Source organism: Dreissena polymorpha, chromosome 2 (genome assembly GCF_020536995.1).
Source record: "Dreissena polymorpha isolate Duluth1 chromosome 2, UMN_Dpol_1.0, whole genome shotgun sequence".
NCBI classification, from domain to species: Eukaryota; Metazoa; Mollusca; class Bivalvia; order Myida; family Dreissenidae; genus Dreissena; species Dreissena polymorpha.
Genome location: NC_068356.1, coordinates 57,965,653 through 57,982,917, shown reverse-complemented (window position 1 = coordinate 57,982,917; position 17,265 = coordinate 57,965,653). Strand labels below are relative to the sequence as shown.

Here is a 17,265-nt window from a genome sequence, read left to right as displayed (position 1 = left end):
CCGACCCCTAACACTAACCTTAACCCTAACCCTCTAAGCCCCCCTTGCGCAATACCATACCATGCCTCGCCCGTTGTAGTTTTCCGCCTCCCTTCAAACAAAGACAAAAACAAACACATTTTCAACATTTATTTCATTATAATACAACTATCGATAGCAATTGACCTTATCGCGATGACTTCACAAAAAGGGCAGTCCCTTAGCGACGGTGAAAACAATGCCCTAGATACGGACGATTTACTACGCTGATTGAGCACCTCTGCTGATATTTCGTCAATTGCATTCCTATTGGGAAGTCGATAGGTAATTAAATGTCCTGTAATTGGTGTTTAAAATGTCTTTTGACTATTATGAAGGGTTAGATTGCACTTCGAAAGCCCGATATGATCAGAAAATAAAACTAATTGGACTTAATGAATGTCCGTACAAATTGCAAGCTGGATGTTGGAAAAATGACCCGACCAAGTGGCCGATGATCGAGCACGGCGACATTCATGATTAACTTTCTCACTGAGACATCGGGTAAATTCGTTTATTCTGTAATAATGGGAGTATCCTTGTAGATGTTGATGTAATTAGTATTGTCGTTCTTTTCAGGGTTCATTCATCTTCGAACATTATAATTATATTTCTACTATGTCAATTTATCATGCTAATGTGAAGCTGTAAAATACGTAGGGACATCTGGTACATGACTTACTGAAAGCCTTAGTTGTGTTCATTGTTATGAGTACGAGTGACAAATATTAAAATTAACACACATATATCTGTATAAATATTTGTTTTTCAAACATTATTTACACCCGTTGCTGTCAAACGTAACTTCGTTTTTATGATGTCGATCGTTTATTGTCGTAACATTAAATCTTAATACGGAATGACGTCTTTTTAATTAACTGATACACGCTAAATACGTTACTTGTTTTTTACGTAAATTTTATAATTATTAAATACTTAAATAAATTAATCGGGCTAGTATCTTTACGGTGTGAATTTCTGATAATCTAAATTGGATATGACTTTATATTTGACCATATGTCACATATCTAATATAAGCAACTGTTAAGTACATCGGCGTTGATTATTCATCCAAATGACTGCTTAATACTACCAGAAAGAGGAGACATGATGGCATCTATCGTGTTAAATGACACTGTCTGGACCACCCAGTGTGGTTTATGACACCTTTTTGTCAGTTAAGTTTGGACAATATTTGATCAAAACGAGATAATCGGATTATGCAAAACAAAGGGGCAATTAAACAACAGAATACAAAGGCTTACACGATTTTAAGACTGATGCAAACAATCAAATGAAAAATATTGCATTTAATTTAATTAAATGTTTATTTAAGGTGTCAACGTGTTTTATAAAGCAACTGTATATTCAATTATTTCGGCATTAAAAATTTGGCTTAAATGACTGCTCAGTATGACAAGAGATGACATAGAGGTATCATAAATTGTGTTCAATGACCACATGTGGTTTATGCAGAGCCCCAAGTATAGGTCCCCAGCTGGCTTTATGACACCGTGTTTTCTTTGTCTGGACAGTATCCGATCATAACGAGATAATCGGTTTGTGATGAAGAAAGGGGCATTCAAATACCTAACATGCGGAAACAAAAAGTGTCGAAATTGGTGTGAATTAAATAAAAACAATAACATTTATCATGAGAATTTATTTAATACGTAACAAGGTAATAAGGTAACAAATATAGAGGTTCAAATCAGCTACTATATGTTGCATATATTTAAAATTTATTGGTTGTTTGTTTTCATCCTTATTTGTGTTCGTCCATTAAATTAAATTTCTTATGAAAGAATTTCTATTTCTGGGTATTTTTATTCTAAAAAATGGTCGCGAAAATGTGCCTTAACTTAAGAAAATTGCGAGCAATTTTAAATATTTCAATGCAAATAAAATGGCGACAGCGCTTTTGTTTTCACCGTCGTCAAGGGGCATGTAACTCTAACTGACGCAAGTGCCCGGTTGTTGCGATAAGGTCAATAAGCGACCACTATCTTGAAGACCACCATGGTGTGAATGCCTGATAAAATCAATAATTAGCCGATAAATCGCTGATAAGGTGTCATAAACAATTTTTAGTAAAAACAAAATAAATCTTTATCTATTTAGTGACTAAATAGAAAAAGATTTATTTTGTATTTACTAAAAATTAAAAAGCTTGACAACAGACCAACTGATGTTCATGTTTTTTTGTAAACAGCAAGACAAAAATTACTTATACATGAAATGAGCGTGTAACATACCAACATACACAAACACAATATCTGCTGGAGGTAACGGAATTATTTATGAATGAGCACATAATGTACATTAAAGCAGAAACAATATATTTGCTACAATGCCATTATAATATACAGAGCAATTTATTTAAGCCGTGAGTTATCATGATATCATCAATTGAGCAGATTGTGGAAAATGTTTGAAACAAAGAATAAACGATAACCATAATAACACCAAACATGGCATTAATTCACATACATTAAATTTCAAATGTGTGTTCTGCTTTTCAAAATTTTGCAATAATGTATCCAACAGGATATAATTATTGATTAATTAATAATTGTTCACACTATACTGAATTAATGGCACTTTTATATATTTATGATCACATTTTTTATTTACATTTATTTTATTATCAATTATCAATATTTGTTTTTATTATGTTGTCACTTATATGCATACTGCTATAGAAAATAAACTCTATTTACAGAACAATAAAGTATTTAGTTGAGCAAATGCAAATGTGGTAGGCAAGAAAAAACAAGACAATCAAATGAACAGAGAACTTCATTCAATACCAGTATATTTTAATTTGCAATTATATATATTTGTAAGCACGTGTAAACCAAACTTCAGAAGTATTCAACATTTTGTTTTAAAATGACCTAAACACTATAAAATAAACTAATGACAACAACCATACATTCTTTTGACTAAAGAATGATATCTTCATTACACAATTTTATGTAATAATTTTCTTAAAAAATTTTGTGGTCATTTTGTACTTTTAAAGATTGTGTTTATTAATTTTACAAATACCTTCTTTTATAATTTGCTTCAATTTTGTTCAAAAATCAATAAAAAAACTGTTAAACTTAAAAAACAAACATTTTACACTTACTCATGAGCATAGAAAATATTAAAGTTAATCAGAAAACACAAATATCATAATAAATAAATAATAAAATTTTATGTTAACGTAAACACAAGTCTGTCATGTTCATATGATAGAAAGAACTTTCGATCAAATTCAAAGTTCTACCTCAACAGTCTTCAGCATGCCATGTTTCCATGGCAACAATAATCATACAATTTCATTATATGCTTTCCAAATTTCGACCATTTTCTTATGATCATTTTCTTACAATGTTTTTTCATATGTTTTCTTGGGAAGTATTTCACACTTCTCAGAGTGTGCATATTTTCTTTACACACTCAACGCTCAATGTTTCTATGTCAACCCTGGGTGACTATTTGTTTCTTTGTCGACCCCAGGTGACTAGTTGTTTCTATGTCGACCCCAGGTAACTAGTTGTTTGCGTCCCAGGCTTCAGATATTTTTCCTACCATCCACTGAAAAACAAAACGAAAACAAACTTCATTTATAATAAAATCTTAATGAGATCATCACCTATGGTACTGTAAAAATATTAACAAGGCCATGTTGGCTTCAAAAAATTTCTCAATACCAGATAGCAAGAAAGCATTATATGTGATCATATTTAGATAATTAAAACTTCAACAATTGTACAACTAATGCTACCCCCAAACAAACAAGAGCACCGCATAAAGGGTGCCACGCTCGGCTGCGAAAGCTTGTCAGATTTTTTTTTTTAGAGGTCACAGTGACCTTGACCTTTGACCTAGTGACCCAACAAGAGATGTGTTTGTTAGAAACACAAAGCCCCCTACTGCGCCACTTTGAAATAAAATTTCTATTTATCATTTGGCAGGTATAGACATCATCTCCCTTTAAAGCTTTATTACTTCCCTTGGATTTTGTCCAATCAAACCGGGCGGGTGGGGAGGTCTGTAGACAGTAAAAAAAGACCAAGTCGGACATCACTGACAATCAAGGCCTGTGGTTTATCAAAGAGATCATAGCCAGAGTTCATCATGTATGTATGGACATAAGTCCACTGGTATTTAATGAAAACTAGCATTCACAAATTAGAACAGGTAAGAACTGATAATTATATCAAGAGATGTGTTCGTCAGAAACACAATGCCCTCTATTGCGCTGCTTTGAAATAAAATTGCTATTTATCATATGGCAGGTATAGAAATCATCTCCCTTTAAAGCTTACTACTTCCCTTGAATTTTGTCCAATCCAACCGAGGGGGGGGGGGGGGGGGTCTCACAGTCAATAATGACCATGTCAGTCATCACTGACAACCAAGGTGGTTTAAAATCATAGCAAGAGTTGATCATGTACCACAGGTATGTTATGAACATCAAAGAAATTATAATTTTATCATTAAAAAAAAAAAATTGACAAATCAATCATTTGAGTTATTAATAATCTAAATAATAATTCTGTACAGTAACTGTGAAAAGAACTTCAATTCTTGGTAAGGAAATATATATATATATCTCGAAATGTGCAAGCTCCATGAGATACACATGCATGCCAAATATATAGTGTTCAATATTGAATAATTTTCTCCCTTTTTAAAGCTTATTACTTCCCTTAAATTTGTATTTTTTACCGTAGACCGTAAAGGATGACCTTGACCTTTTACCACACCTTTTACCACAATGTGTTTGTCAGAAACACAATGCCGCCTTCTACGCCGCTTTGATTTATTTAACAAAAATATATACGTGGGCAGGTCAGATTACTATGTCCATTTAAAGCTTATTACTTCCCTTGACTTTGTTTTTTCGACCCTAGACCTTGGACATCGAACGACGAGCTGGCTATGACAATAGCTCGGGTTTTCTCCGAAAACAGCCTCGCTAAAAATTAGCTACACTATTACCGAAAGCAACCATCTATATTCAATTTACAAATATTCATATTGATATGGGACTACTATAATGATTCTATGCAGGAACAGGCGCTCTGTCAACATTTTAAGTGGTTGACATTGATTATTGACTGAAGATTTATGGGGCACTACACCAACAACAAGGGTTCCCATGTTTTAATCACAATGATTGAAAAAGCAAATTCCTTGAATTGATATCTCCCTCCAAAATTAATTTTGTAACAGATGGACGAACTGACTGACGGACTGATGTATGGACGAACAGGTCCAATTCTATATCCCTTTGCCTGTAGTAGGCGATAAAAATAGTGGGAATAATTAAATACAAAAGCAGAATAAGACATAAAATGAGCTTATAATTACAAGCATGAAAAATACTTCATCAACTATTTCCAAGGGCAGGTATTTCAGGCATTTATGATGGTCACTGGGAATCAACAAGTGTATGAATTTATGGAGATAACATATTCCTAGTTAAAATTCAATCACTTGAAAAATGAGGTAGAAATTCTATCCACAAATTTAAGTGGACAGACAAATTGACTGAGCAACTAACCAACTGAATCCAACATATACCCTGACAAGGGCTGTATTTGTCATTGTTGGATAAGGTACTACTTAAAAGTACCCAGAGTACTATTAAGTCAACCACAATGTACCCGGGGTACAGAAAATATGTTTAATGCACTGACCATGCTTGGAGGTACTTTTTAGCCTATGTTCATACCCCAAGTATATTGTGGTATACCTAAGAGTACTCTGAGTACTTTTAAGAAGTACCTTGGCCAGCAGTAACCAATATAGAGTGGTGGGTTGAGGGGGGGGGGGGGATAAATGCACCAATACTTACCTCAGCAAGTTTAAGGTCAGCTACATGAATCGTCTTTTTTGAAATGGAGGACCCGAACAGCCCCCGCTTCTCCTTCTCCTTCAATGTGATCTCTATGCCCTTGGTTGTGACCTTGGGTTTGTCCTTGAGCTCTGCCCAGATGTATGTGAACTCACAGTTCCAGGAGCCGAATATCTCCCCACGACTAGCGAACAATAGGCGCCTGCAATGTGGTACAGTTATGTTATATGCCAATCTTGAGTGTGGTCATTGTAAGTAAATAAATAACCTGGATTGCACTTAAAATAGGTAATAAGTGAACCTGGTATGTGGTAAATTTAAAAGATTAGATAACAGTGGAACTGGAGTAAATTTAAGAAACAGGTTAATATTGAATTTGTTAAAGTTAAGTAGCAATTGAGTGAACGGTTGTCTGACATACAAGAAACATACAGTAACAGTGTGTGATTTTTTGGTCAGCTCCGTTTATTGCAGCGAATCCCATTGTTCCATGGGTCATTTCTGAGAGTTTGGTAATTTGTTATAATATAGGGGTGTTGATTTGTAAAGTTCCACTAGATGTATTTTTATGTATATCTCTTCTAAGAGGTTTGTCAACCCGGTATTCACATCTTGTTTGTCCGAAATCAGTAAACAGAATTTTCCTCCCCACAGAAATGATCTAATGATTAATGTAAATGTGATGAAAACATTAACAAATTGTGGTGAAAATATAAATGTTATTGGGGCGAAAATATTAACGTAATTGTGTTAAAAAAATAATGTTATTCTTCGTAACAAATATTAAGAGGAATAACACTTCCCCCTACTTGTTGGTGACCAGGAAGACATTCTTGTTGTCCTTGGTTACCACAACATGGGCCACGTAGTCTTCAATTCGGTAACGGCCCTTCTCTGTCTCCTGACAACCAAAGAAATAGCATGCTTCCAATAATCATAGGAACAAACCATCATTGTGTTCATAGTATCTATTTTTGTTTCAGTTGAAATGTCATGCTGCCAATATTCATAGAAACAAATTATAATAGTGTTCATAGTATCACTTTTTTGTTTAATTTTTCTAAAGACTTGTATCTTTCAGAAATTATGTTGTTTCTTTTATTTTTAGCTCATCTATTTTTATTTTTTTTAAATGAGCTATTGTCATCACCTTGGCGTCGGTGTCCGGTTAAGTTTTGTGTTTAGGTCCACTTTTCTCATAAAGTATCAAAGCTATTGCATTCAAACTTGGTACACTTACTTACTATCATGAGGGGACTGGGCAGGCAAAGTTAGATAACTCTGGCGTGCATTTTGACAGAATTATGTGCCCTTTTTATACTTAGAAAATTGAAAATTTGGTAAAGTTTTGTGTTTAGGTCCACTTTATTCCTACGATTGCTTTCATACTTGCGACACTTACTTACTATCATAAGGAGACTGTGCAGGCAAAGTTTTGTAACTCTGACTGGCATTTTGACAGAATTATGGCCCCTTTATACTTAGAAAATTGAAAATTTCGTTAACTTTTGTGTTTTGGGCCGCTTTACTCCTAAAGTATCATAGCTATTGCTTTCAGACTTGGAACACTCACAAACTATCATAAGTGGACTGTACGGAACAAGTTGCATAAATCTGGTTGTCATTTTAACGGAATAATGGCCCTTTTTTGACTTAGTAACTTTGAATATATGGTTAAATTTTGTGTTTACATCCACTTTACTTCTAAAGTATCAAGGCTATTGCTTTCAAACTACAAATACTTTTATACTATCATGAGGGTACTGTGCCTGGCAAGTTGAATTTTGCCTTGACCTTTGAATGACCTTGACTCTCAAGGTCAAATAATTAAATTTTGCACAAATTGCCATGACTTCGTTATTTATGATCAGATTTGATTAATACTTTGACAAAACAACTCTTACATTACATACTACAATAGACTCCACCCAAACCATCCCCCATGCCCCCCCCCCCCCCCCCGCCCCCGAATCCCCCTCCCCAAAAAAACAACCAATTTGTATTTTTCATTTTTTTTTGTGGAAAGATCATCTTATAAATGACCACACCCTCACACTATACCCCCCCCCGACCCCACCCAACTTCCGACCAATTTTTCTTTTTGGAAACATGGTTAAAAAACTAAAATATTTCTATTTTTGAAAGAGCGTCCAACTATGCCACCCATTAATCCCCCCCCCCCCCCCAAAAAAAAAAAAAAAAAAAAAATATTTTTATTTTGTTTTTGCATTTTTATTTCTTATTTTTGGAAGATAATGTAATAAATGACCACACCCCAACACTATACACCCCTCTCCACCCCACCCATCCATCTTTTTTTATTGAAGTATTGAGATAGTTCCCTTCACCTTTAAAAAGAAAAATAGTTGAGCGGTCTGCACCCGCAATGCGGTGCTCTTGTTACAACTTGTATTTACTTGTTATTTATTAGTTTTTGTCATAAAATATTTGTAATTTTGTCTGATGCATTCGTGGTTTTATCAAACCAGAGCTAAAAAAATAAATAAATAGCCAATAAACAATTATAAATAAAAAACACATTTCTATATTACCAAATACTATGTGTTCATGATATCACGTTTAAGTTGCTATGTGCATCAACACATTATTTTTAACTGATCGGAAAATTATCTCTCAATTATATCAAGTTTATGTTTCCATGACCATTAAAAACTTATTTCTCACTTATTAACTAACCCATTGTATTTGGGTTTTATACATATGGCAACCAGTATCACCTTTGAATAGTAAATACAAGAGCTGTGTTCGTGAAACACGATGCCCCCTACTGCGCCGTTTTGAAGCCATATATTTTACCTTTGACATTGAAGGATGACCTTGACCTTTCACCACTCAAATTGTGCACCTCCATGAGATACGCATGCATCCCAAATATGGAGTTGCTGTCTTCAATATTGCAAAATTTGACCTTTGACCTTGACCTTGAAGGATGACCTTGATCTTTCCCTACTTAAAATGTGCAGCTCCATGAGAGACGCATGCATGCCAAATATCAAGTTGCTATTTTTAATATTGCAAAATTTGACCTTAAAAAAGTTATGGCGAAAGTTAAAGTTTTCGGACAGATGGACAGATGCCATATATTTGACATTTGACCTTGAAGGATGACCTTGACCTTCACCTTTCACCACTCAAAATGTTTAGCTCCATGAGATACACATGCATGCCAAATATCAAGTTGCTATCTTGAATTTTGAAAAAGTTATGGCCAATGTTAAAGTTTTCGGACGGACGGACAGACGCCATATATTTGACATTTGACCTTGAAGGATGACCTTGACCTTCACCTTTCACCACTCAAAATGTGCAGCTCCATGAGATGCACATGTATGCCAAATATCAAGTACCTATGTTCAATATTGAAAAATGTATGGCCATTAAAGTTTTCGGACGGACGGACAGACTGACACACTGACGGACAGTTCAACTGCTATATGCCACCCTACCGGCGGCAAAATAAAATCATTCCTTTCTTGCGTTTTACATGTACTGTTCTACAATGATGCAAACCATATGCAAAGTATAAACAATATCAACTCTTTAACGATTAGGTAGATCCATCCAAAAGTCGAAATTCAAATGCTATGAGAGTCTGGTAATTCTTAGTCCATGGCAGTTGTCTGCAGACTTAAATGGATTCAATTTTGTCTTGTAATTATATCAAGTTTAGGTTATTATGGGCATCAAACACTTCTTTGTAACTAATTAGTTATTATGTGTTACATATATAGTGTTCATAACCATGAGCACAGCGCAGCCTTCTGCTTCCTGTCTGTTATAGGGGCGTATAATTCCGTCTTTATGGAATCTCCTTGGGGCTCGCAGTCTGTGGATCTCCCCAACGTTATCGGCTATTCTGTAATAGATACACCATTCCATGAAAATAGATAACCTTTGAACAATCGACAGCTATTCTGTGATAGATACATCTTCCATGAAGTTACATAACGTTTGAACTATCCACTTGATTGTTTAGAATTGAGAAGATAAGTCCACAAAATTATCTACTATTCTGAAATAGATGTACCATTTAATGAAGACTCACAACTTTTAAACAACCTCCTAATGGTCTAAAATTAAGGGGATACCTGAAAACTGACTTAGACCCCACCTATTTATCCCTTTCAACTAAGCTACTTACAAAGTCAATGCCATAATGAAATGGTAGGCCTCATTATAACCATCTCCTAGTGTAATGTCCAACAATTAACCTTTAACATAGGGGATTTAGGAATAACAAGCCTAAATTCTCAGCTTTTAAACCCATCAATAAATCTGCTGGCTGAGACAATGAGACCATTCCCCCTATTGCTGATCCTAGGTACCATGCTGACCAGCCCATTGCTGACTTCCTTTGGAATTTACTTAAGTGTTCATTAAAGGGATTTTTTTAATAATTTAATGAATAAATTCCAATCAAATTTTCACATTTTAATATCTTCAAAGAAACTTCTATCCTACTATGTATAAGTCCAAAGTAAATGCTTAGGGGAACAAAATTATAAATGAGATTCTCACCTTTTAATCACTTTACTGGAGCTATTTTTACCTGAAATACCCAATTGGTGGAAATCATAAGGAAATTAGACACAGTTTTCAATTTGTAGCACCTTTTGACAACAAAGGGGTTGGTAGCAACAAGTAAAAAATAAATATTTCAGCAGCCATAGCAGTTTATGCTTTAAACAAGAGGCCCATGAGGGCCTGAATCGCTCTACGGCTATAAACACTGTGCAAGTTTGGAAAGAATAAGATGGAAACTGTGTACTTAATCGCGCAATCAAGGAGAATTTTCTCAAATTCAAGGGGAGATTATTGTGTACCGGTACTTATTTCTCCGATACTGCTCATATTCAACAGGGTTCAAGTCCTCATTGATATAAAGATACTGTGCAAACTTGGAAATGATTGGATGAAAACTGTGGAATTAATTGCGTAAATAAGCAGGATATCAAAATTTTCTCATATTCAAGGGGAAGTCATTCTGGACTTATTGCTTCGATATTGCTCTTTTTAAACAAGGGCTGTTTGTAATACATGCATGCCCCCATATGGGCTGTCAGTTGTAGTGGCAGATATTGTGTAAATACGTTTTTTGTCACTGTGACCTTGACCTTTGACCTAGTGACCTGAAAATAAATAGGGGTCATCTGCCAGTCATGATCAATGTACCGATAAAAGTTTCATGATCCTAGGCGTAAGCATTCTTGAGTTATCATCCGGAAACCATTTTACTACTTCAAGTCACTGTGACCTTGACCTTTGACCTAGAGACCTGAAAATCTATAGGGGTCATCTGCCAGTCGTTATCAATGTACCTATTTAGTTTAATGATCCTAGGCGCAAGCATTCTTCAGTTATCATCCTGAAACCATTGTACTGTTTCGAGTCACTGTGACCTTGACCTTTGACCTAGTGACCTGAAAATCAATAGGGGGTCATCTGCCAGTCATGATCAATGTACCTATGAAGTTTCATGATCCAAGGCCTAAGCGTTCTTGAGTTATCATCCGGAAACCATCTGATGGACAGACAGACAGACATAAGAAGTTATCAAACTTTAACCAAGGTTAAAGTTTTTCATCCGGAAACCATTTTACCATTTCGAGTCACTGTGACCTTAACCTTTGACCTAGTAACCTGAAAATCAATAGGGGTCATCTGCCAGTCATTATCAATGTACCTATGGAGTTTCATGATCTTAGGCGTAAGCATTCTTGAGTTATCATCCGGAAACCATTTTACTGTTTCGAGTCAATGTGACCTTAACCATTGACCTAGTGCCTGAAAATCAAAAGGGATCATCTGCCAGTCATGATCAATGTTTCTATGAAGTTTCATGATCCTAGGCGCAAGCATTCTTGAGTTATCATCCGGAAACCATTTTACTGTTTCGAGTCACTGTGACCTTGACCTTTGACCTAGTGACCTGAAAATCAATAGGGGTCATCTGCCAGTCATGATCAATGTACGTATGAAGTTTCATGATCCTAGGCTTAAGCATTCTTGAGTTATCATCCGGAAACCGTTTTACTGTTTCGAGTCACTGTGACCTTGACCTTTGACCTAGTGACCTGAAAATCAATAGGGGTCATCTGCCAGTCATGATCAATGTACCTATGAAGTTTCATGATCCTAGGCCTAAGCGTTCTTGAGTTATCATTCAGAAACCATCTGGTGGACGGACGGACCGACATGTGCAAAACAATATACCCCCTCTTCTTCGAAGGGGGGCATAAAAAGGGTTTGAGTCCTCATTGATACAAAGACACTGTGCAAGTTTGCCATGAATTAGATGAAAATTATGGACTAAATCACATAAAAAAAAACTGAATTTTCATTTTTTTCTCAAATTCAAGGGGAGATAATTCTGGACTTAATAACTCCGATATTGCTCATTTTCAATAGGGTTTGACTCATCATTCAGATCAAGACACTGTGCAAGTTTGGAAATAATTGGATGAAAACTGTGGACTTTATTGCGTTAACAAGCCTTATTTCACAATATTCTCAAATTCAAGGGGAGATAATTCTGGACTTTTTACTCTGATGTAACCCATTTTCAATAGGGTTCGAGTCTTCATTAATATAAAGACACTGAACAAGTTTGAAAAGAATCGGATGAAAACTGTGGACTTTATCTCGTAAACAAGAAAAAGTCTAACGCACACACGCACGGACGGACGACGGAAACCACGCCATGACATAAGCTCTTCAGGCCTTCGGCAAGTAGAGATAAAAACCCTGAAACTTTCAAGTTTTTTTTCAAAGTGAATTTATGAAACACAGACCAAATTCAAACCTTTTAATGCCCTCCAATGAGCTGCTGGCAAAGTCAATGACCCCGCTAGTGGGCCTTGTTACCACGCCAACCAGCCCCTTGCCGACCCCTTTGAAGAACCCCTCCACCCCTTCCTTCTCTGCCCCCTCAATGGGCTTCCGGACAATGCCTGTGACACCATCAAACACGCCCTAGAAAAATATACATCTAAGTATCAATTTGATTACACTCACATCCTCCATTATCCATACAAATAGCAGGTCACCTTTTAACAACCTTTCAGTTGGCCAATCAGAGATTTGCTATCTTGATTTAGAAAGTATAAGCACAATAAGCTGGGATACAAAAGTAGAAATGCCACAATTGTTCCTGAACTACCCCTGCATGCCATTTTATCCAAGAATATTGCACATTTAGTTTTAAAACAAAGGTAAAAAATTGAAGCAAAATATAGAATTCTTACGCACAGAACTTTTCCTCAAAATGAACTTCCAACATAAGCAATTTAAAATTAAAACTTCTTATTATAAGAAATATGCCCTGGACAAAAAAAACATGACAGCAAGACAGACAACCTGACTTCAAAATGTGACCCCCGCATACAGCTTTGTTGTGATGGGATTCGAAATACATGCCATAAAATACTGTGCAAAATTGTGTAGACAGAAGTAATTTTCTGAAACTTGTCTTTTACAATGATCTTAACTGTATAGATATACCTACCATGACAAGCCCTTTCCCACCACATGTGAACCCCTTGACCACATAAACTGTATCAATACAACTACCATGACAAGCCCCTTGCCACCACGTGCAAATCCCTCGCCCACATTGGCTGGTCTCTTATTCAGAGCCTCTCTTCGCTTCTTCTGGTACTCATCGTCCAATGTGAGGGCTGCAATCCCCTTGCCCATGATCCCTGTGATCCTTGACACAGACCCAGCTGCCCCTCCTACAACATGAAAACATACAAACAATGGCACATATATCCCATCAATCTTCAATCTCAAATGGAGAGAAAATAAGCTTCTCTCCAGCATCATGTCTTTAGTTTCAGGACATTCTAAGTTAGGATAATTTTATAATGTGCCTGTTTCAATGACATACTTAGATATTTTTTAAATGTGCCCCTTTCAAGGAAACACCAAGTTAAGATATTATTCTACATGCCTGTTTAAAAGCAAGACTTTTTAAAAGAACCTGTTTCATGGACATTTCTTGTACTCATATGTTTGGAGATCGGATGTCCCCATTTCAAGGACAACCCTTATTAAGATATTTATTTACATGCCTGTTTTAAGGACATATTTTAGACATGTGCCAGTTTCAAGGACATATGTAGTTAGGAAACTTTCTCAAATGTATCCGTTGCTAGGAGAGAGATAGTATATATATATATTTAGAATGTGAATACCTAAATAAAATATTTATTAAATCCATTTAAAGGACATACCAACGGCGTGTCCAAACAGACTCTTCACTCCCAACATCATGCCTTCTGCAAATTCCTCTGGTCCTTGAATGGCACCCTGAAGTGAAGAATGTGTACAGGTAACTGGTAGCCATTGGTGAGACCTTGACAGGTCATGTTTATGGAATATTGGTTTTGGTAACAGTAGAGAGAAACACAATATGTATGTTTATTTTATGACATTTAATACAACACCATTTAAGTTATGATCCTTCATAAAAAGTTTCAATATAAAAAGTTCATATTGTCTGTACACTTCACATTTGAATAAAGAAATGATAGATATTCCCACAGAAACAATTTGGTATTCTTCAGCATTCTGACCAAGATGGGCAAACAGTATACCCCACCTACCTGGTACGGTTCATAGAAGAGGTCCTGCATACCCTCTGCCATGCCTCTCAGCAGGCCGAAGGGGTTTCCCAGCACGTCCAGACCCAGCACCAGCACGTACCACTGCTTGATGGCCTGCAGATCAAATCAGAGAGAACACTAGAGCTTTGTGGCAATTGTTACTAATACAGATGCACGGCTTTGTCACTGGCATTGCACCAATACCCATGGCTTAGTCCAACACCACAAACTAAGAATTAAATTGATGACAATATAAAATTCACACCTACACTTCATGGTGATGACATTTTTGAAGTTTCAAATAAAATGCTTGAGCAATGCAGAAGTAGATTGCTCCACAAACTTACAATATTTTTTATTTTGACGGATCAATTGCCAGACAAATGGACTAATTTCCAGACAATGAATCCAATAAACCTCATCTAAAACTTAAGAAGAGGGTGGGTTTATAATAATGTAATCTCTATACATGTTCTCCTCTAAAGCAGTATTCACAATACCATACATGTAACTCATTGATCAGCTGACCAAGGTTATGCTCCAGCATACTAGCACACCAAGACTGCCTCCCGATAAACTAAAGTAAACTCAATCTCTTTGGCTGGTTAATTAACATTTTATTTTCAGGAAATATAATTCTTTGGATAAAACATGGGTAGATAATTTCGTTGTTCATTGTATTTAAAAAATCATGTATTGATTCTTACTAGACAGATAAAACAGATGCTATTGTAGTTTAGATCAGCCTTGGTAAATAAAGGGGACGACCCCATCAGACCATGCTTACCTGCCCAGCATAGTGGCCGATCATCTCTCCAGTGAGCTGCTTGTTGTTGTAGAACATGTGCTCACGCTGGAAGTACCCAAGTCTGAAACAGTCAATCTTTCATATAGAAATGGATTTATCATCCTGCAGTTTGCTCTGATGACATAACATATATGTCCACTCACTTAATTAAAGGTAAAACATGCAATTTATTCTAAAATGATGTCTTATTGTTGTTTGTCCTGACATCTCTTAAATGGTTGTGTGTATGTGTTTGTTTTTTTAGTGATTTTCTTTCATTGAAGGTGCTAAGTAAAATACCATGTATGTGTCAATCAATGGTAAGATTGCTATCTTGCAAAGGCTTGTGGTTGATATTATTGTATACATGTATTCTTAAATAAAGTTTGCATTCTCATTAACAATGAAACAATTGAATGATCCGTTTAAATAATACTTTTTAATAAAACAAAACCCATCAACATTAATAACAATAGAACATTGAGAAAATCACTGTTATTTGAATCAATAGCTGAGCAGAGTTTCTCAGCTACATCATACATTTAAAAATACTCTGGAAAAACGGTGCGTAAATCATCATCCATGATCAGCCTGTGCAAGTTTCACAGGTTAATCAGGAACGACATTCTCCACATTTGTGGTATTTTTCATTTGAAGAAAGTCTTTCTTAGCAAAAACCATATAAGGCAGAAAGTGTCATCCCTGATAAGCCTTTGCAGCCTGCACAGGCTAATCTGGAACAAAACTTGATGCACATGCATTAAACCCCGATTTCCAAGGGGAGGCTCATTTGATTCAAGAATTACAAAAGCTGCTCACTTGAAGACAACGTCCTGTATGTCTGTGACACTCTGCAGGAACACGTTGATCAGATTGGAGCTGATCTGTGTGGGCTTCCCATCACCACATCCTCCTTGTAGGGAGAAACTGAGGTGAACCTGAAACAGGGGACCGGTGTACAGACATAGACCGCACATTGGAATAGATACAGACCTAAGCTGGAAACCGGTGCATTTATACAGAGTTGGGAACCAGTGTATTGATATAGGCCTAAGCTGGTAACCAGTGCCTTTATACAGAGCTGAGAACCATTAAATTGATATAGACCTAAGCTACGAACCAGTGTATTGATATAGACCTAAGCTGGAAACCAGTGCATTTATACAGGGTTGGGAACCAGTGTATTGATGTAGACCTTAGCTGGGAATCAGTGCATTTATAAAGAGCTGGGATCCAGTGGATTGATATCGACCTAAGCTGGGATCATAGGTACAGAAACAGCCAGTGTAATAATATACATGTAGACCTTGTCTCGGAACCATTGAATATATATAGACCTAAGTTGAAAATCAGTGTATACAAATAGACCTAAAAATGGGAACCATTGTTTTTCAATAGATAGGATAGGAACCATTGTATAGATCCAAATCTAAGCTGGGAAAAAAAATTAAGATATTAATATACGCTGGAAACCATTGAGAAATTGTTCTGATATATAATATATTTTGGGGAACCACAAATTTATTGCCAGTACCTATGTGATGTTAACGTACCTTGATAGGAGATAAATGTAGATGGTCGTAGAACATTTTCTGCTCACTGGCCAGCGACAGATTCATGGTGGTGATCAGGTCCTGTTGGGTCTTTTCTATGTCCTCATCCAACAGCTGTTTCTGAAGTGCAGGAGACATATGAGACAAGCTGAGGGAAAACATGATTTAATGCACTAGCATAAAGTATTATCACAAATTAGTCTGTGCAGTGTGCACAGGCTACTGTGCAGTGTGCACAGGCTAATCAAGGATAATACTTTCTGCTTTCATGTAATTTTTTGTTTAAGGCTGGTCTGTTATTGAAGAAAAGGCAGCTGAGGCGGAGAGTGTTGCCCCGGATGAGCCTGTCCAAATGGCACAGGCTTATCTGCGAAAACAATGTATGCACATGAATTTAGCCTTGTTTTCCCACTATCACAAAAAGTG

The 17,265-nt window shown here is 36.2% G+C and overlaps 1 protein-coding gene across 1 annotated transcript in view; it reads right to left on the bottom strand.

Annotated features, from left to right (window-relative positions):
- Window positions 1-3,247: 3,247 nt before the first annotated feature.
- Window positions 3,248-17,265, bottom strand: part of LOC127869753 (intermembrane lipid transfer protein VPS13C-like) — a 186,278-nt gene continuing 172,260 nt past the window's right edge. Inside the window, 11 exon segments of the mRNA XM_052412414.1 lie at window positions 3,248-3,603; window positions 5,873-6,074; window positions 6,682-6,773; window positions 9,635-9,749; window positions 12,696-12,865; window positions 13,463-13,626; window positions 14,128-14,203; window positions 14,500-14,613; window positions 15,287-15,368; window positions 16,106-16,224; window positions 16,840-16,959. Coding sequence (XP_052268374.1) covers window positions 3,559-3,603; window positions 5,873-6,074; window positions 6,682-6,773; window positions 9,635-9,749; window positions 12,696-12,865; window positions 13,463-13,626; window positions 14,128-14,203; window positions 14,500-14,613; window positions 15,287-15,368; window positions 16,106-16,224; window positions 16,840-16,959 — 1,299 coding nt within the window. The 3' untranslated portion in view covers window positions 3,248-3,558.